The sequence below is a fragment of the Octopus sinensis genome, linkage group LG16, assembly GCF_006345805.1.
Source record: "Octopus sinensis linkage group LG16, ASM634580v1, whole genome shotgun sequence".
In the NCBI taxonomy this organism is placed as follows: Eukaryota; Metazoa; Mollusca; class Cephalopoda; order Octopoda; family Octopodidae; genus Octopus; species Octopus sinensis.
The window spans coordinates 29577115-29598318 of NC_043012.1; the positions used below are offsets into that span (position 1 = coordinate 29577115).

The window sequence follows — 21204 nt, forward strand, 5'->3', positions numbered from 1 at the left end:
GCAGAGCTGTGTTGAACATGTTGTCTGCTTTGGCACGTTTTCTATAGCTGGATGCCTTTCCTAATGCCACCCAAATTACAGTGTGTAGTGCTTTTTTCCCTTGATAGTGGCACTAGTGAGGTTGCCAAGTAACTTATAGATAAATGTGTGTGTGTCAGTTAGTTGTTAGAATTCTTCCCATGACTGACTTAATTTCTAACCAAGAAACTGTGCTCCATTGCTGGAAATTGGATGACAACAATAATAATAGTTATCTACAATATGTTACAAAATGAGATGAAACTGGAAAAAGTCTATGTGCCGGTAAGTATGGAACCTCTGAATGTTACATCAAATTGTTATCCTTCCAACTTGCCACCCTGTCACATTGTCGACTTTTCAACTTGCCAAACAGTTAGAATGGTCAGTGACTTGGTCACAGACTTGTCCCTTTATTATAACATTTGAAATCATGCTTTTACATTTTTTTTCTCTTTGACCCTTTAGCATTTTAACCAGCCATATCCGATTGAAATATTCTACTTGTTTTATGTTCGCTCGTAAAAAGCACCATCCGATCGTGGCCGTTTGCCAGCCTCGTCTGGCACCTGTGCCAGTGGCACGTAAAAAGCACCCACTACACTCACGGAGTGGTTGGCGTTAGGAAGGGCATCCAGCCGTAGAAACATTGCCAGATCAGACTGCTGGTGCAGCCTTCTGGCTTCCCAGACCCCAGTTGAACCATCCAACCCATGCTAGCATGGAAAGCAGATGCTAAACGACTTCTTTGGAGAAGTCTTGTATATTTTTATGATCTCACTTATTTGTATTGTATTTGTGAAGTATGTGTTGGCAGGTCGCTTTTGCTGCCCCAAACCCATAGCTTTTTAAATTTATCACTTAGACATTTACTAACAAAGCCAGGTGCTTGAATAAATAAATAAAGGAATAAATGTGAATTAATAATCTCTGAAGAGACAACATAGGCTTTGGAAGCATTTCATCATCACCATCATCATTTAAAGTCTGCTTTCCATGCTGCCATGGGTTGGATCATTTGACAGGAGCTGGCCAGCCAGGGAGCTGTCTGGGCTCCATTTGTTTGTTTTAGCATGGTTCCTATAACTGGATGTCCTTCCTAATGCCAACCACTTTACGGTGTGAACTGGGTGCTTTCTACATGGTACCAACATAGCTGCTTCTACATGGTACCAGCATAGCTGCTTTTACATGGTACCAGCACTGGTGTTTACATATGTCACTGGCACATGTGTTTTTCACATGTCATCAGCACCTGCTAGCCCTCAAGGGAAGGACCTCTCAGTCATCTATAAATATTGTTTTTCACTGAATTTGAAAGCAACATTCACCCCTTCAACACAAAACTGCCCTCTCTGACTGCACTTGGATGTTCTCTTTACTGTTTCAAACAAACAAATCAGGTTTGTTATGTTTGCATTCGTCAGAGCTTTTCATAAGAACATTTCATCACTATCCCGTGTGTTGAGACATATTTCTCTCTCTATGACAGAGATGCTCTCTTTATTTATCCTAGACTACCTTTTCTGCAGATATCATCACATATTGTTTTTATCAGCAGCAGTCTGTCATAATGGATGGTAGTACCTTGATGTCATTTTAGGGACAGCAGCTGAACCATGTAATGTCTTCCACAGAAATAGGAAATAATCAATTTTGGTCATATTTTAGAAGATTAAGGGCTTCTTCTGTTTTAATATCTGTGGAATGGATTTTCTCTAAGACAAGTATTGCAAATGTTTGTATCATTACTGCATTGTGGGATATTATCATCCATCAGTTCTATGTTGTTGCTTAAAGTCTTGTAAGTCTTGTATAATATTCTTTGGTTGCTCTGTGTTCACAATATCTCTATACGAGATATTTTCATCCATACCTACCTCTTTGTAGCTCTAATTGTGTGGAACAGGGCAGACAGAGAAATCATTGGATGTAAAGACTGTTGACTAAATCTTTTGTGAGCCAATCAGTTTAAGTAACTCCAGCAGCAAGTACTTCTACAAAGTACGCTGACTTTACCAGCCACGAGTGGGAAACAGAATCCAACTTTGCTCTGTAAATTAAGTCATTTGGTCACAAGGTTTCTGCAACTTGTTCCTTCTTCAGACTTCTCAGCTTTAGTAATCAAAAGTTCTTCAGCATATTCCCATACTCTCTTCTTGCCACTTGTCAGCATTTCGATTTCTATCTTCTTGGATCCACAATGATCTTGGAGGAATTGGTTGAGATAGCTTGTGTAAAGCTTCTGTATAATGTTTTGGTTAAGTTTTCTTTGAAGTCAGCATTGCTCATATTCTTGGTTACAAGATTCACCCATGCTACGATGAGCCAATCTGGTACTTCAATCTGGCCTTCTATAGTTCTTTTAAATGTATATACTACTGTTTTGTTTTGTCTTTTTTTTTTTAAATGCATGTGTCTGGCAAATGGGTTGATGTGAAATAATATGTTAAAACAAAAAACAGTATGGAAGATACATATTAGCCATTCAAAAACAGACAAAGGCTGTTAACTTAAGCATTTATTTAGTGACTCATTCCAGTGCAGTGGGGCTGTGTCTGACCAGGTTGCAGATAGTGTGACAAAAGGATTAAATGGAGTTAAGTTTTTGTGAGTTTTTTGAATGGTGAACAAGTGTATTTTATTCTGTAGAACATCAATGTTTTGTGCCAATATCCAACTTCAGGACCTCTTCCTGGCAGCTTTGTCTCTTACAGCTTTGGTGAAATCTTCAAAGTTGATTTATATAATTTTAAATGATGTTCATCTGATGTTTGTTTAGTATTCTTCTACGACTGACTGGCCATGATGCATTCTCACACAAATCTTGTGAAGGTTTGGTTCTGACACTTTGCAGAAACTCATCGTGTCTCTACACACATTGGAGTGTCTTGTGTTTGGTTGTATTTGATTAAATCAGTTTAATTAAAGAGATGTAACTCTAACTCAAACGAATTATAATTATTATAATAAATAGACATCGTTAAAATGAGGAACGAGATGAAGAAGTATTAGTGTCACTAAAATTCACTAAACAAAAAATGATATTCGTAGAGGAGTTAGTAATAAATATATCTTTATATTTTTCGGTACATTACACACACACACGTGGACAACAAGCTTCTTTCAGTATCTTTTTACGAAATCTATTTACGTGGCTTTGGTCAGCCCTGGGCTATATTAGATGACACTTGTCCTTGTCCATGGTGCTGGGCAGTGGGACTGATCCTCTGGTTGAGAAGCAAACATCTTAAACACAGTCATGCCAGTGCTTCGTGTGTCTGTGAGTATATATAGGTATGTGTGTGTGTATACACACACATGTATCATATTACATGAACATACACATAGATACTGTATATACTTATATATTATAATGAATTATATAATGTGTGTGTGTGTGTGTGTGTGTGTGTGTGTATATATGTGTGTATGTATGTATATATATATATATGGGTGGGGATGTGTGTTTGAATGTCTTGCTGAAAGTTTTAGGAAATTGGTAGCAAGGGTAGATGCTGGGGAATGGTTGTGGGGTGGGGGTTAATGGTAGAAATTACATCAGTTATCTGATACCCTGGTGTATGTGTGTATGTTGTTGGATGGCAGTAGATTTCCTGTTTGGTCCTGGCAGGGATGCTGATAGTGTTGATTATGATGATGATGATGGTGGTGATGGTGGTGGTGGTGGTGGTGGTGATGGTGGTGGTGGTGGTGGTGGTGGTGGTGGATAGTATGAGAAGTTGTTTGCCAAATAGCAGCACATTGCTCTTCTCTTTCTTTTCTCTCCTTGTCTTTCTCTTCTACCTTATTTCTCTTTTTCTTTCTTCTCTCTCTCTCTTTCTCAACTCTATCTTCCCTACTTTCCTCTTTTTCTCTCCTCTCTCATTTCCTTCTCTCTGCTTATCTCTACTTCCTGTTCTTTATCTTCTTCACTTCTCCCTTTCTCTCTCTCTCTCTCTCTCTCACTTTTTCAATCAGATCTCTTCTTTCTTCCTCTTCCCTCTCTCTCTCTCTCTCTCTACCTCTCTCACTCTCAACCTCTGTCTGTGTGTCACCAAGATCAGGTTTCTTCTAAGACAAAATACTATTATAGTTGATATAACGGGGGGGGGGAGGCAGTACACTGACTGAGAGGGGGGGGAGGGACAGTGATAAGATGTGAGATAGGAAGTGAAAAAGAGATGGAAAAAGGTGTGTGTGTGTGTATATATATGTATATGTATAAGCAAAAGGAAAGTTGTGTGTATGTGTATTATTGTGTGTTCATGTATTATTGTGAGCGTGTGTCTGTAATGGTGTGTGTATGTACAGATGTGGGAGTGTTTATGTATGAATGTGTGTATAGCCGTCGGAGTCTATGTATGTATAAATCTGTGTGTGTGTGTGCAATCATCTATAAATGTGTTTTTGTGTTTATATATGTATGTCATATATTATGACCGTGTCTGTATATGTATGTATATATCCGTATGTGTGTATGTGTTCCTCTCTTAGTAGTGCCTGAATATCGATAGCTGGGGTCTGTATGTATAGACGTGTGTATATATTATAGAGAGATAGATAGATATTTATTTGTATATCCATATATGTGTTTGTGTATGTATGTGTTATACACTAAGGCTATTAATATATGTATTGCTGTATATAGGAGTGCCTATGTGGCAATAGCTGTATATGCTTGTATGTCTACAGGGGCATGTGTGTATGTGTATACACTCATATATATATATATATATATATATATATATACACACACACACATATATGAATGTATATACATACACACATGCCCCTGTAGACATATAAGCATATGTGTGTGTGTGTGTGAGAGAGAGATCTGTGTGCTTATACATGCATCTGTGTGTGTGGGAGTGTACATCTTTATGTATGTATATGTGTCTGTACAGATATATGTTTCATAGTGTCTTGATGAGAGAAGGGAGGTCCAGTACTGATAAATCCCTTTGTGGCCTCCACCATCGACAAGTATCCTTAGATGATAGCCTGGGTACTTATAACAGAAAACCATACAGAAGGATAAGGCAGAGATAATGGTAACCAAGCAATGCTCTGACCACCACCAAAGAACACCGACAATCCACTTGATGGGGTTTGTTCATTCATTCTTACCTAGATTCTGTCTACTTCCAATTTGCACTGAAAAAGGTTTCATACATACTGTGATTAGGTTCATACAGGCACACATGATATATATACACACATGATATATAAATATATATATATATATATATATATATATATATATATATATATTCAACCGTTATTGTGTCTGCCTATCTTCCAAAGAAAATGAATATAAAGTTAGAAAGTAGGTGACACAAGTGTGTGTGTATTAAGTTGGTGTTGGGTGTGTGTGTGTGTGTGTATATATATATATATGTATATATATATATATATAATTCAGCTGTATACATACACACTGGTGTCACTTAATTCTTTCTTACATTATATATACTCCCTTATATCTGTCTGTGAGTCTATATATATACACACATATATATGTGTGTGTGTGTGTGTGTGTGTGTGTATATGCACATACACATATATATATATACACACACACACATATATATATATATAATATACATGCACATACACACATACATATATAGTTTGGTAAGTGAAATTGCACAAAAATCTTGGCCCATTTATAACTGTTGCTTCTGAATATGTATATAAAAATATTTATGTGTGTGTGTGTATATATATACATATATATATACATACACTCACAGACAGATATAAGGGAGTATATATAATGTAAGCAAGAATTAGGTGATACCAGTGTGTATGTATGTATATAGATAAATAGATATTACAGCTGAATTATATATATACATATATATATGTGTGTGTGTGTGTGTATAAATATAAAGCATACGTTTAGATGAAGGTAGTGTGAATATTTTTGGGGGTATGTGTGATAGCTGTGCATGTACTTGTATGTGCCAAAAGTGTATATATGTTTATAAACATTGTGTGTGTGTGTGTGTGTGTCTGTGTGTGCTGAACTTAGAAATAAGGAAGTAAATTCAGAACAGAAGGAAAGAATCTCTCTGATAAAATATTTTGCTTTCCTCTTCCAACTTCTGCACCACAGCCCCCCCCCCCTCTCACTTTCTCTCTCTCTTCTTCTCAGCCTCTTTCTGTGTGTGTGTGTGTGTGTAAAAAAAAAGATATATATATAAGTGTATACAAATGTATATACAAACACGCAAATCCATGTGTTTATAATTTATGCCGTTTGTTTATAGTTGTATGTGCTTGTATGTGTCTGTGTGTATATTTGCATATATGTTTATGTGTATATCATATCTATATATATGTAGGTATGTATGCATACATACATATATTTATTTGTATATTTATATATGTATATATATTTATATCTATATATATATACCTTCACAGTATATCTATACACTAGCAGTATCGCCCGGCGTTGCTCAGGTTTGTAAGGGAAATAACTATAAAGCATTTTTAGAGAGTTATAGCCAAAAAATAGCAAAAGAATGGAAAAAAAATGCTGGTAAATTTTTTTTGAGAGTTAAAAAAGGTAGAGTTGCGTCCGCTAGACGGTCTGTGGTTTTGGTTTCTAATTCTCGACCCCATGTCGAATTTATCGATTTTTTTCAGAACTGGGGGAACTTTTCAAAATTTTCGCTGCGTTAGTTTTGAATTATGACATTGGGCTATGTGTGTGTGAAGTTTCATCAGAATCGGTTGAAAGCCATGGTCAGAGTGAGGGTACGAGAAAACAGACACACAGAAAACGCACAGACAAACTGCCGTTTATATAGAGAGAGATATGTAAATATACATGTTTACACACATACACACACACATGCAATCATATACGCAATTTGTATACACAAAAGTATCATAAGACTTTTATAAATGCACACAAACGCTCTCTCTCTCTCTCTCTCTCATACATACACATATATAAACACACACATACATAAACACGTACACATATATTCACATTAAAATGTGTGTTCTAGGTGCAACAAGAACAACAACATCATGGTCATGATTATCACCACCACCCCCCGACGCCACCACCATCGCTATCAGCAGGTCCAGTGGCAATAAAGATGGCCACTGTAGCAGGCAAGGATCAGATTTCTTTGCTCATTTTCTAGAAATTTCTTTCAAACACTACACCAACCCAACACTCAATATACACTGGCATGGCAGGCAGGGCATGTGTGTATGTATGTGTGTGTATGTCTGTATGTGTGTATATTTCTATATCACTGTTCTTTAGTTTATTTCAGTCTGCATGTTCAAGGCCATGCTGGAGTTCCAGTTCTGATTTGTGAGTGTATTTATTTACACACACACACACCACACACACACACACACACACACACACACACACACACACACAGTATATGTATCCATATTATCTCTGTGCTGTGGCTGTGTGGTAAGAAGTTTGCTTGCCAACCTCATGGTTCTAGGTTCAGTCCCACTGCATGGCATCTGCTACTAGAATCAACAGGCCAACCAAAACCTAATGAAAGGACTTGGCTGATAGAAACTGAAGGAACCCTGGCATGTGTGTGTGTGTCACTGTGTTTATGCTTGGCCCCACCACCACCACCACTTGACAACCAGTGTTGGTTTGTTTATGTCCCTGTAACTTACAGAATAAGAACCAGACTTAAAATTAAGTACTGGGGTCAATTTGTTTGCCTAAAAACCCTTCAAGCGTGTGTGTGTGTGTTTTAAGGTGGGGGGTCTGGCTGTGTGGTAAGAAGTTTGCTTTCAGCTGCATTGTTCTGTGTTCAGGCCAACCAAAGTGAGTGGATTTTGTAAATGGAAACTGTGGAAGCCTCCATGTGTGTGTGTGTGTTTGTGTCTGACCCACTACCACCACTTAACAGCCAGTATTGGTTTGTTTCCATCTATGTAACGTAGAATGTATATTCATATATATGTGTGTGTGTGTGTCTGAGTTTGTCTGAGTTTGTCTCTCTCCTACTGCTTGACAACCCATGTTGGTTTGTTTATCTCCCCACAACTCAGAGATTCAGCCAAAGAGGCTGAAAAAGTACCAGACTTTTAAAAAAAAAAGCAACGGGGTCGATTTGTTTGGTTAAACCCTCGAAGGCAATGCCCTCAGCATTGAAACAAGCAAAAGAATAACAAATACTAAGGTGGGGGAGGGATATTTAGAGGGAAACAGAGAGAGAGAGAGAGAGAGAGAGACTACTGATTTAAAAGATTATGTATGAGAAATATGCATAAATATACAATCATACACACACACACACACACACAAGTGTGTTTACATGTATGTAAAAATGTTTTCATCTTACCAAATATGAATATATTCTTACAAATAGGTAGATTATAGATAAATATGGAATGGAATGTATTTGAGAGAAACACCTAAATAGGCAGCAGGCTTAGAATAATATATGCAGATTCATAAACGTTATGTAAATATACTTTAATACCCATATATGCATGTGTGTGTGTGTATGTGTGTGTGTATTTATACACACACTTATATATAATTCGATTAGAGGTTATGTTAGCCTCATATTATGCTCAGGTTGTTGATAATGAGCATTTATCAACTTCACAATCTCCATTTTCTTTTTCTTCCTTTATATATATATATATATATATATATATATATATATATATATGTGTGTGTATGTGTATAAAAATTATATATAAAAATACAAAATGGGACAAGAACGCAAAATACACAAAGAGACGACACAAAAAACGGACGGGTCATTCGAAGCCTCTAATCTTCTGTCAGGAACCGGATCATCCTAGCAAATTTTGGCTGATTAATCCTGATATCGCTCCGATCCGGCCAACCCCAAGGAAAAACTAAACTGCGAGCATTAGATTTCTTCGAAAAAGGATCAAATGTATGACCTTTGAACGTTGGGCCTCACAGAGGCAATGACAAAAGACCGAGACCTCTGGAAATATGCTGTGACTGAGAAGACCCGGCAAATAAAGTGAGTTCACAGCTGTAACCCACACCAATGTGGCATAACCAGCTTACTCAAAAGTACCTTGGATCGTAGGGTGACATGCCATGCTTGAGGAGACCTATTGAGTCAAGTACATCAAAACCAAAATCAAATCACAATCAAAGGGAAATTGTTGTTGTGATCCCCATGCCGGTTGCATGTAAAAAGCACCATCAGAACGTGGCCAATGCCAGCGCCATCTTGACTGGCTTCTATGCTGGTGGCACGTAAAAAGCACCATCTGATCATGGTCGATGCCAACCCCCTCTGGCCCCTGTGCTGGTGGCACATAAAAAAAAGCACCCACTATACTCGGAGTGGTTAGCGTTAGGAAGGGCATCCAGCTGTTGAAACACTGCCAGATCAGTCTGGAGCCTGGTGCAACCTCCTGGCTTCCCAGACCCCAGTTGAACTGTCCAACCCATGCCAGCATGGAAAACGGATGTTAAACGATGATGATTATGATATATATATGAATGATTTTAAGAGAAAAATTAGGTGAAAGAGACATGAGTTGCAGTGTGCAAGAGAGAAGACTAAGCTGGCATGGTGATGTGATGTGTATAGGTGAGGACAGCTGCATTAAGAAGTACCAATCTTTAATTGTGAAGGGAACCTGTGGAAGGAGTAGACTTAGGAAAACGTTGGACTTAGGAAAGGATCTTCAGATGTTGGACCTCGCTGAGTAAATGACAAGCAACCAAGATTGGCAGTTTGTTGTGCTTGAAAAGACACATGAAGCAAAGTAAGACCTTGGCTGTCCGTACATACAGGCATGTCGTCTTCTCTCTCTCTCAGCATTGAGGGTTTGTGGGTGCTGGGGTCCCGTAAAAAGCACTCTTCTTGGTGACACATAAAAAACACTCAGCACGCTCCATAAAGTGGATGGCATTAGGAAGGGTATCCAACCACAAAAACCATCTCAGCAGACAATCGGAGCCCAGGCAGCTCTCCAGTCGGCCAGTTCTTGTCAAACTGTCCAACCCATGCCAGTATGGAAAACAGGCATTAAATGATGATGATGGTGATGATACATGTGCGTGTATATCTTTTACTGGTTTCACTCATTGGATTGCAGTCATGCTGGTGCACCACCTTGCAGGGGGTGAGGGGTAGTCAAACAAATCAACCCTAAAACTTTTTTCTTAAGCCTAGTACTTATTGTATCAGTCTCTTTTGCCGAACCACTATGTTACAGGGACATAAACACACCAACACCAGTTGTCAAGCAGTCGTGGGAGACCCACGCACATACATATATACTGAGTGCTTTTTATGTGGCACTGAAATGACCCATCATATATATATATATATGATCGGCTTCTTTCAGTTTCCATCTCCCAAATCCACTCACAATGTTTTGGTCAGCCCAAGACTATAATAGGAGACACTTGCCCAAGGTGCCTCACAGTGGGATTGAACCTGGAATCATGTGGTTGGGAAACAAGCTTCTTACCACACAGCCAAAATAATCTTTGACAATTTTCATTGATAATCTATGTAAAAATGATTCTATTCTAAGGAAAACAGATTTGGAGGGAAACAGTTATATACCTGCCTATATACAAATATAACTGTACATATGAGGGGCGCTGAAAAGCTTCTGGCTTCAAGGGTATCGTGAAAGGCCTGGTTGGAGACCTAGCCTTCTAGGTTCTTTTACAGGGCTTAGAAAAACTTGAAGGACAGCTACAATAAGTGTGTGAATCTGAGATGGAAATATGTTGAATAAAATCATAATTACTTGATCCTCTTGTATTTTCTTTTACTCAAATCCAGGAAGTGCTCACCCCCTTCTCTGTATATGTGTGAATGTGTGTGTGTATGGTATTCATGTGTTCATACACACATAGATACAAAAAGGTTATAAGTTTAACCCCTTAGCATTTAAGCCAGCCATATTTGGTGAAAATAGTCTGCCTGTTTTGCATTCAAACTTTCCAGATCTGACTTATCACACACATCCTACAATGTCATTCAAAACAATGAGAATAAACAAACAGTACATTCAACAGAGTAATCTGAATGTTAAAGGGTTAAGAGGAAAACATGTTCAGAAAAACAGTAAAACTTAAGTTCATGATAACAGTAAGGGAAATGTTAGTTTAGAGACAGTTGCAAATTTTTGCAGGTAATAAACATAAAATATTTCATATGCCGTAGAATAAGATGAGGATAAAATATGTGTTTGGGGTTTGACTAGAGAAGTTCTTTTAGAATGAGACTCATACAAATGGATTTGTACAGTAAAAGAGACCTGGGTTTAAAATGACTAAAAGTCTAAAATATTTTGTGTTGGCAAGAGAAGTACTTTCTCGGTGTTTGTTGAGAGTAGGAGGTTTAGCTCTCTGTTATGCAAGGATTGCAAAGTCTTTATTTCCAGAATATGATTTTTAGATAAAATATTTTTATGTTAAATTGATAATTTTTAGTTTTCAAATTCCATTTCTAAGAGAAAAGAGAAGTCATTGCCATTTGTGTGCATGAGTTTCAGAACATGTGTGTATGCAGGTTGAAATGATGTTCAAATGGTTTAGAAGTCAGACCAATTATTCCTTTAACTGAGTTTGTACAGTGCACTATTGTGTGTGTGTGTGTGTACGTGTTAATGTACAGACTCCAGCTTCTATCCGTCTTCAGTACTTAGTGGTAAGAGAGGGTGGTGATGGAGAAATGCATCATACATATGCTTCTCCCATCCAGTTATCTCCACCTCTCAGTTACAATGTATCACCTTGTGGTCCTCAGCATCAGACAGGAGTTGTTTTTATTTTTGTATCTGACCAGAAACCTACCTTCCTCTATGTGTGCATCTATACTTCTTTTTATTTATTTTTGTATTCATATCTCTTTTTTATGTATGTCCTTGTGTGTCTTTGCATTTGAAAATGTCTTTATTTACATACATACATTTTCATATATATACTAGCAGTATCGCCCGGCGTTGCTCGGGTTTGTAAGGGAAATAACTATATAAGCATTTTTAGAGAGTTAATTCCCTTATATAATAGCAAAAAAATGCATTAAAAATGGGAAAAAATGATGGTAAATTTTTTTTTAAATCGTAGACTCATCATAGACGCGCGCTAATACCCAGAATGGCTCGATATGAATGACGACTATAAGATACCCGCTTTTGGTTAAACTGCACCGCAAAATGTGGGAGTAGTTAGGAATCTAAATCGTAGGAGACAGACACTCACACAACTTCACTTTTATATATAAAGATATATATTTAAACATAATAAAATAGGGTAATAATAAATTATTATTACCAGTAATATTATTATTCGACTATATATATATATATATATATATATATATTAATGTGTATATGGTCATATATACATAAGTATATATGTATATATTTACACACACATGCACACATCTTTCCACTCTCTGGTGTTGTAATGGAATTTAAAACCTTCAGCTTATTTAAAAACGAAAAAAGATAACAACACTAAACTATTTACTAGAGTTTTTCTTATATGTATATAACATTATACATGCATGTATGTATGTGTGTGTGCGTGTATACACATACACACACCTCACTGACACGTTTTTGTATCTTTTTTTGTTTTATTCAAATTAATTAAATTTCATGTTGTGGTAGTGGTGGTGGTGGTGGTGGTGGTGGAGGAGGAGGAGGTTTCTGTTCAGTTTAGCTGTCAAGAAAGTGAAATCTTTGTGTATGGATTGTGTATAGATTTATGTTTGTAAATATGATGTCTGTATGTGTCTGTACTTATGTATGTATGTGTGTGTGTGCATGTTTTAATGTGCATATGTTTGTGTAAAATAAATGGGCTACCTGTTCATAGATCATTAGTTCAAATCCACAACTGGTATTTTGTGTTTCTGGGTCAGCCTTTCCATACATATGCACATATATATTCACACACACACACACACACACACATATTACCAGGTTAGTTTAAATACCCTGCATTTTATATACATTCATCATCACTATCCTCATCCTAGCTACTTTTATAAGTTCACATGCGTTGGACCAAATTTGTTGATTTAGGTTTTCTACAGCCTGATGCCCTCCCTTTCACCAACCCTCGCTTGTTTCCAAGTAAGGAAATATTTCCCCTTGACCAGACCTGACTCAGAAGACTGGAAATCAAGGACACTGCTTGTATGACAGTGACACTCGCTTACAGCTATCATGTAATGTCAAAGCAAAGAGATAGTAACACACACACATATACATACATTTGTGTGTGTGCATGCACACATGCATTCATGTGTGTGTGTGTATATTATATATATATACAAACTTACCATTAACAAAAGTCGGGATGCGTGGTGTTCAGTTATTCCATAAATGAAAAATGCTTTAAATACTACAAAACGTACAAAAAGAAGGACAGACACAGAAGAACCGTAATTCTTCATCGTTTATCGACCGGAAAATACTAATACCCAGTTTCGTGCCTTTAACGGTAAGACTAGGAACTTCGTATATCGGCGGTACCCGCAAGATTTGCAGAGTATTAGGGCTCAAGCAAACAAAATAATACAGGCAGGACGTATGAAAGTAAACAACAGTAATTTGAAACGATAGATGAAGATAATAAATAAATAGATATAGCCTTGGGGCCAAACACGAAAACGAAGGATTAATGCCTGGGAGAAATCCTCAAATGGATATAAAGAGCAGAATTGAGAAGAGAAAAAAAGGTAGACCCACACATACACAAAACAGGTTTCTTTCAGTTTCCATCTACCAAATGAAATTGCAAGGCTTTGAACAGCCCAGGGCTATAGCAAAAGACATATATATATATATATATATATATATATATATATATTTATTCACTCTTCCATGCTCATACATACTCTTTCTTTATACACACATGCCCACATGCATACACATGTGGAAATAATTGTTAGGATTTAGGATACAAACACAAGTGCATAATGTGAGTCCATTAATAGTTTTTATATTCTGCTTCATTTCGAGCCAATGGTCGTTAAGCCCGTTATAACGAGCAACCAATTCTCAAGAACTATAATCTCCGAGAGAGACAGTCATTCTATAATGATGCCATTTTTGGTAATTTATTATGGAACTGCTTGATCAGGGTTGCATTGTAGGGCCTCCATTGAACAATGTTCACCTTGTGTGTGTGTGTGTGCACACGCATGTATACATGTGTGTTTGTGTGTGTGTATACATGTATGTTTGTGTTTGTCCTCCACCACTGCTTGACAACCAGTGTTGGTGTGTTTATGTCCCTGTGACTTAGCGATTCGGCAAAAGAGACTGATAGAATAAGTACCAAGCTTAAAAAATAAATCCTGGGGTCAATTTGTTTGACTAAAGTTCTTTGAGTTGGTGCCCCAACATGGCCACGATCTAATGACTGAAACAAAGCATAAAAGAACCAGAATAGATGTCTCTTAGCATCTTGTTTGGTCTTTCCAGAACTGCAAATCTTTGGAAATCTTTATCTGTAGCCCTCTGTGTTCCTTCCATGGATGGACATGGTTTCATTTTGATTTACACTTTGCAGCTGCTTTCTTGGGTCCTGTCAATCCCATATCCTGTAAGGTAATCAATTCTGAGAGTGAGGGAACCTTCTCTCTATTTTTGAGAGCCAACAGAGACCATGGGTCAATAGAGAGAGCAGAAAACTCAAAAGAAATAACTTGCATTTTATTACACAAACATAAGAGAAGAAACATACAAAAGCTGTGAGACCCTTTTAAGGATTTATAGGTAATGTATATTTCTGGGTTTGTTAGAAAACAAAAATTAGCTTCAGTGGTACATTGATACTGTGGTGAATGGCTATTACACTGGTTCAGTGGTGAATAAATGAATATTGTCACCCTCATAGCCAAGGGCTGGGGTCCTCACCCATCCATTGCACCAATAGGTTCTTTACAAGATAAATAGGCTCAGATGAGGGCCCTTAATTCTCTTCCAATCCTCTTTGACATCATGGTTATCTACCTTCTTCTTCACTCCTTCAGTTACTCATAATCAATGAATGTTTATTCTTGAAGTTGTCCTTCCCTTAATCCAGCTGCCTCCCAAGGCTGCCACACCCAGACCACTCGTGCAGTTACACCATCAATATACTGGTCAGTGCAACATTGCTTTCTCCTGCAGTCATGTCCGAATAAAAGTTCAGGAGTGCCTCACTGCCAATGACCTGACAGTATTCCAGATACTAACCCAAAATAGTCCCCAGCTCTATTGTTACGTAGTTACTGGTCCTATATTGGGTTCATCCATCCTCCTCTTGGCACGTGTTGTTTTCGTGTTGCTGTGGATCTAGAGCCCATACCACCCCCACCATACAAGCCTGGTTGTGTTGTTGGTTTTATCACCAACCATCCAACCATCCAACAGGTTGCATCAGACTACAACTGCTTCTAGTCGCACTAAGTGCTTGCAAGCAACCTGACACTTCATTCATTCTTCACGGCTGCTGAACATGCTAGACTAGCAACCAAATCTCCCTCAAATGACAACCTCCTAGGGGCATATATCCACGGAGTGCTAGGTGAGCATTCCACAAACACCAGTGATGTCAAATATTCTTTATAATAATTTCTGTTGTTGATGGAATCTGGTTCCAGTTTTCAAATCCAGTAAAATTCTTTGAGAAAGACTAAGTCAGGTTGAAGTCATATTCTTTACAGAAATAACCTAGCATTTATTTGTATGTTTATAGTTTATTCAAGGGTGGTAGGGTTACCATGGCAACACACCCTCTGACAACAACCACCATATTTCACTGCTTCCTACCATCTTTAAAGAAGGGAGACATTGTATAATACAGCCCTAAATACATCATTTATCAAAAGATGGGATGGTCATGGTGGGAAACCTTTCTGAAATTAAACAGAAATATTTAGGCCCAGCAGTAAATTTTTTATTACTTTATATTGTCCACTCCTTCTCATCTGCCTATGAGTTCAGTAGATATGACCATCCCTAAAGATTTAATATCCCCTTGTGGAGGTTTCTGCTGTTTTAGCCATTTTGCCTGTACTTACAGGTATCTCTGACACGTGTTTTGGTCTTCTATACAAGGATGTTAGTCACAGACACCCACAGTAAAGGGGCTGAGGATGGGGGTATGCATATATACATGGGAATGCTGCTCTCTGTGTAAAATCTATATAGGGTGGTGGGCAGGACATGGAAGTAGAACGTCCAGGTACAACAGGGACACATGATAATGATGATGATGATGATAATGCTGTTGTCTTGCTGAAAGATCTAAGAAGACTAGGGGACAGAACATGGATAGATTATAATGCTGCTATGTATCAAAGGCTGCAGAGTGGATGGGGTGCATGACATGGATTCATGATGGTGATGTTGTCTCTTTGAAAGGTTTTTGGGTAGCGAATGATAATGCTGAGAAGGGTTTTTTTTTTTTTTTTTTTTTTGTATAAGTCATATTTTGGTTAGTGTGGTGGGACATGGAGACATAATGCTACTGCTGTTTGCCAGAGACCTATATAGGTTCAGCAGGGCAGGGACACAGGAAGATTTGATAATGTTGTTTTGTCTCTGTAAAAGACCTCTATAGGGTTGGTGGTGTTGGTGGTGGTGGTAGACACTTGATAATGCTCTGGTTCACTGTAAAAGACCTATATAGGGTAGGAGGACACCTGATAATGTTGCTGTCTCTGTGTCACAGAGTTATATAGGCTCAAGGGATGGGGTGGGAGAAAGAGAGGAACATATGATAATACTGCTGTTGTTGTTGTTGTTCTCCAGTGAGAGACAGGCTCCGGTCTCAACAGCTGAAAACTGCTACCTCCATGGGGACCCACTTTCAAAACACCTCTTCTGCCTTACTTTGCCACTTTCAGACAACAACACAACCCCTTCTTTTGTCTCCTCTCCCCCCACCTCCCACCCCTCATAACCTTATTACCATCATGCAGTGATGCTATTTAATACTTTTAGAGCAACACATAATTAAAACCATTTCTTCTCTTCCACTGCACTTGTTTTGTTTTTTCTTTTGTTTTTCTTCTCTTTCTCTCTCTCTCTCTCTCATTTCTTTCTATATTTTTTGTTATTTATTAGCTTTTGTTTTCTGTTTTGTTGGTGTTTTCTAACATAACAATAACAATATTACTATTATTATTATTAGTAGTAGTAGTAGTAGTAGTAGTAGTACCACCACTTATAATTGTCTTTGTTGTGTGTCTGATGGGTTTTTAAAAATTTTTATATACATTTATAAATATATGTATGTCAGTTTGTGCATGCGTGCCTGCATGTGTGTGTGTGTGTGTGTATACATATATATATCCTCATTGACTTCTGTTTCAACATACTTATGTTTCAGTGGTTGTGGAGGTGGGGAGTAGACAGGGTGGGGAGAGCAGAAGGGGCAAAGGGGGGGGGAGTTAATGCAAAATATTTTTTTTCACTTGCTTCCATAAAACACACTAGCAAATACACACACACACATTAACAGGACCAAATAAATAAATAAATAGAAAATAAAATTATCAAATATTTTCTTTCTTTCAGTATCTTCATCATCATCATTATTATTATTATTATTATTAAAGGCAGTGAGCTGTCAGAATCGTTAGCACACCGGACAAAATGCTTTGTGGCATTTTGGCCGACTTTGCATTCTGAGTTTAAATTCTGCCGAGGTCGACTTTCCTGTTCCATCCTTTCAGAGTCTATAAAATAAATACCAGTAATGCACTAGGGATGGCATAATCAACTTTACCCTTGCCCCGAAATTGCTGACCTTGTGCCAAAATTTGAAATCATTATTGTTGTTGTTGTTGCTGGCAAGCTGGCAGAATTGTTAGCATGCCGGACGAAATGCTTAGCGGCATTTCGCCAGTTGCTACATTTTGAGTTCAAATTCTGCTGAGGTCAACTCTACCTTTCATCTTTTCTGGATCAATAAATCAAGTACCAGTGAAATACTGGGGTCAATATAATCGACTAGTCCCCTCCTCCCAAATTTCAGGCCTTGTGCCCTTAGTAGAGAGGATTATTATTATTATTATTATTATGGTGGCAAGATGGCAAAATTGTTAGGATGTTGAACAACATGCTTCGCAGCATTTCGTCCATCTTTATGTTCTGAGTTCAAATGCTGCCAAAGTCAACTTTGCCTTTCATCCTTTCGGGGTTGATTAGTACCAACTGAGCGCTGGGGTTGATATATACGACTGTCCATCCCCACCTTAAAATTGCTGGCCTTGTGCCAAATTTTGAACCCATTATTATTATTATGAAGGGTGAGCTGGTACAGTTATTAGGATGCCAGACAAAATGCCTAGCAGCATTTTTTTTGTTTTATGTTCTGAGTTCAAATTCTGCCAAGGTCATGTGTGCCTTTCCTCCTTTCAGGGTCGATAAAATAAGTACCAGTCATGTGCTGGGGTCGATGTAATCCCTTTGAAAACTGCTGAAATGATCATTAATATTAAGGTGGAGATACCAAGGTTTGACTTTACTTTTCATCCTTTTGGGGTTGGTAAACTGGGTACCGGTGAAGGCTTGTAGTTTAGTGGTTAGGGTTTACAGCTCACGATCATAAGGTCATGAGTTCAATTCCTGGCAGAGCATTCTGTCTTTGACATTTTATTTCACGTTGCTCCAGTTCACTCAACTGGCAAAAATAAGTTGTTCCTTATATTTCAAAGGGGTCAGTCTTGTCACATTCTGTGTCATGTTGAATCTCCCTAAGAATTACATGTCTGAGGTGTGCTCAGCCACTTGCATGTTAATTTCATGAGAGCAGGCTGTTCCATTGATTGGATCAACTGGAACCCACGTCGATGCACTCAACTACCCCTTGCCTACCCCCAAATTACAGGCCTTGTGCCTAAAACAGAAAGGCTTATTATTATTATTATTATTATTATTATTATTATATCATATGTTATAAATTATTGTTTCGTTGTTGTTTTTTTATGAGTTAGTATTAATATTATGATGAATGTTTGATAGTTCCCTGAGGAAGAAATATTTCCATACCAACAATATTCCGCCGCCATCGCCATCATTCCGCCAATAATGGCAACATTATCTGCCCTCAACAAAGTTTCTAACCTAATTGTCTCTATGACATGGTGGGAAGGGGTTGGGCGGTGAGGTGCAGGGAGGGGAGAGGGAACTGATTTAACAACAACAATACACTGTTTCTTTAATTTAATGTGGCTCTCCTTATGGTTGTTGTTGTTAATGGTGGTGGTGGTTGCATTGATAGCGTTGATGTTGGTGATGGTGAGGATGATGATGATTGTGATGGTGGTGTTGGAGAGGGGGGTGTTAATAAAAACGGCAGCTTATTGCAAATTGTAATGATGACGATGGTGGAGATGCTGATGATAACGACGGTGCTAATAATGATGATGATGACAAATGTTACCTGTTTTTGTTGTTATTGTCATTGTTTGGGGTGTTTGGTGTATTCAGGATGGCTGTGCTGATGGTAGTGGTGCAGACTGAGAGATTCGACAATCTAGTTTATCATAAAAAATATTCTACAATTTTTTTTTTTTTTTAACTATTTTTATAGTGTTTTGTTAATTTTATTTCTTTTATTTCAAGATACGTATATAATTCCCTTTTTTTTTTGTCTGTTTTTGTTTCAGTCTTCATTTTAATAATAATTCTTTCTCGAAATTGAATTTTTTTTTCTTTTTGTATTTGTATTTTTCAAATTGAATTTTTTTATTTTCTTTTGTTTTTATTACAAAGTTTATGGATTGAGAGAAAAAAAAGAGGGGAAGAGAGAAAAGAGTCCAGCTATTACTTTAACTCTCTCCCCATTCCCTCTCCCCTAGTTCCTCCACCCCCAACCTGCCATCTTCGTCTTCAGGTTTTGTCTTACATCTGTTGCTTAGTCATGTCTTATCCGCTGTGCCATCTACATTGCTCACCCTCTTGTTTTAAAAAGACAATCCTCCATATTAACCCACGACCACCACCACATCACTCCACCCTGCTGTTCGCTACCCCTTGTATTAAATTTCTTTAAAATTGCACCCCACCCTGACTGCTCTCATCTCTCCTTCCTTCTTCCACATCATTCTGTTGCCATAGATACTTTGTACTTTCTATCTACTCTTTACATTGATGCTTATGATGAATGTGGTGATGATGTTGTATAAACAACCATTGTTTTTTTGCTGCTCAGGTGACCACCACCTGCTAAAGGATTGCGGTTTGCTTCGTTTCCTTTATAACTTACAGCTGTTAATGTATGACAGGCTTGCAGTTGTTAAGGGTGGAGAGATGTGAAATTGAAACCTGTACCTCTCACATCTACACCTGGTTGTTGTATGACAGTCCTGTGATTGTTGCTGATTAAATTGACCTTCCATTAGAGACATCCCTGCCATAACCATCCTGCCTTTTTAAAGGGTTATTATGTTAGACTGCATTATCTCACTTGTCAGTTCTGTATCTGAGGTGTTGGGAGGAGAGAGAGGTGGGCTCACCACATCTGTTGGTGTATAACAGTCAGCCTGTGGGTTAAGAGTGGGGGATGTAGAAATGACCCCTGTTGCACTACTGAAACACATGCAGTCTTTTGATGCATGAGATCCTGTTGTTAAAGAGTGGGAAGATGTACAGATAACCTCTGGGCCCACCACAATCCAAACAGACCCTCATTAACCACCGTGTTCTTACCTTTTCAAGAAGACCCTCATCCTTAGTCTCCACTTCGCAGGTTTTTTATATTAGCTTTGACTTGTAGGACTTATTAAGTGACTTTCTCTCTCTCTCCCTCTTACTTTCTCCTAGCCTCCTCTTCAATTAGGGTCCATGATATGACATGTCAATCAATGATAGGTTTACTTCATAGATCTGATCAGGGACCTTTTTTTTTGCTTCTCCCTTTATTGAAATTTATCAGGAGAGTAATATGCCCAACCTCCCCTCAAAAAATGAAACACATCATCATCATCATCACTACTACAACTCCTTATCAAATTATATTTCTGCATCTTTTAATTGTGTCAGTCATTGGACAGTGGTCATGCTGGGGCACCACCGCAAAGGGTTCAGTCAAACAGGGAGAGGTGGGGGTATAATCTCTGGTACTTATTTGCTGAATTGCTAAGTCATGGAGACATAAACAAACCAACACCAATTATCAGGTAGTATGTATGGGGTAAGAAGCAA

The 21204-nt window shown here is 38.0% G+C and overlaps 1 protein-coding gene across 2 annotated transcripts in view; it reads left to right on the forward strand.

The window, feature by feature from the left end:
• The first annotated feature begins 246 nt into the window (after positions 1–246).
• Positions 247–21204, forward strand: part of LOC115220506 (sine oculis-binding protein homolog A-like) — a 151079-nt gene continuing 130121 nt past the window's right edge. For both annotated transcript variants that reach the window (XM_029790642.2, XM_029790643.2), the window contains exon 1: positions 247–303. In XM_029790642.2, coding sequence (XP_029646502.2) covers positions 262–303 — 42 coding nt within the window. In that variant the 5' untranslated portion in view covers positions 247–261. The remainder of the gene's footprint in view (positions 304–21204) is intronic.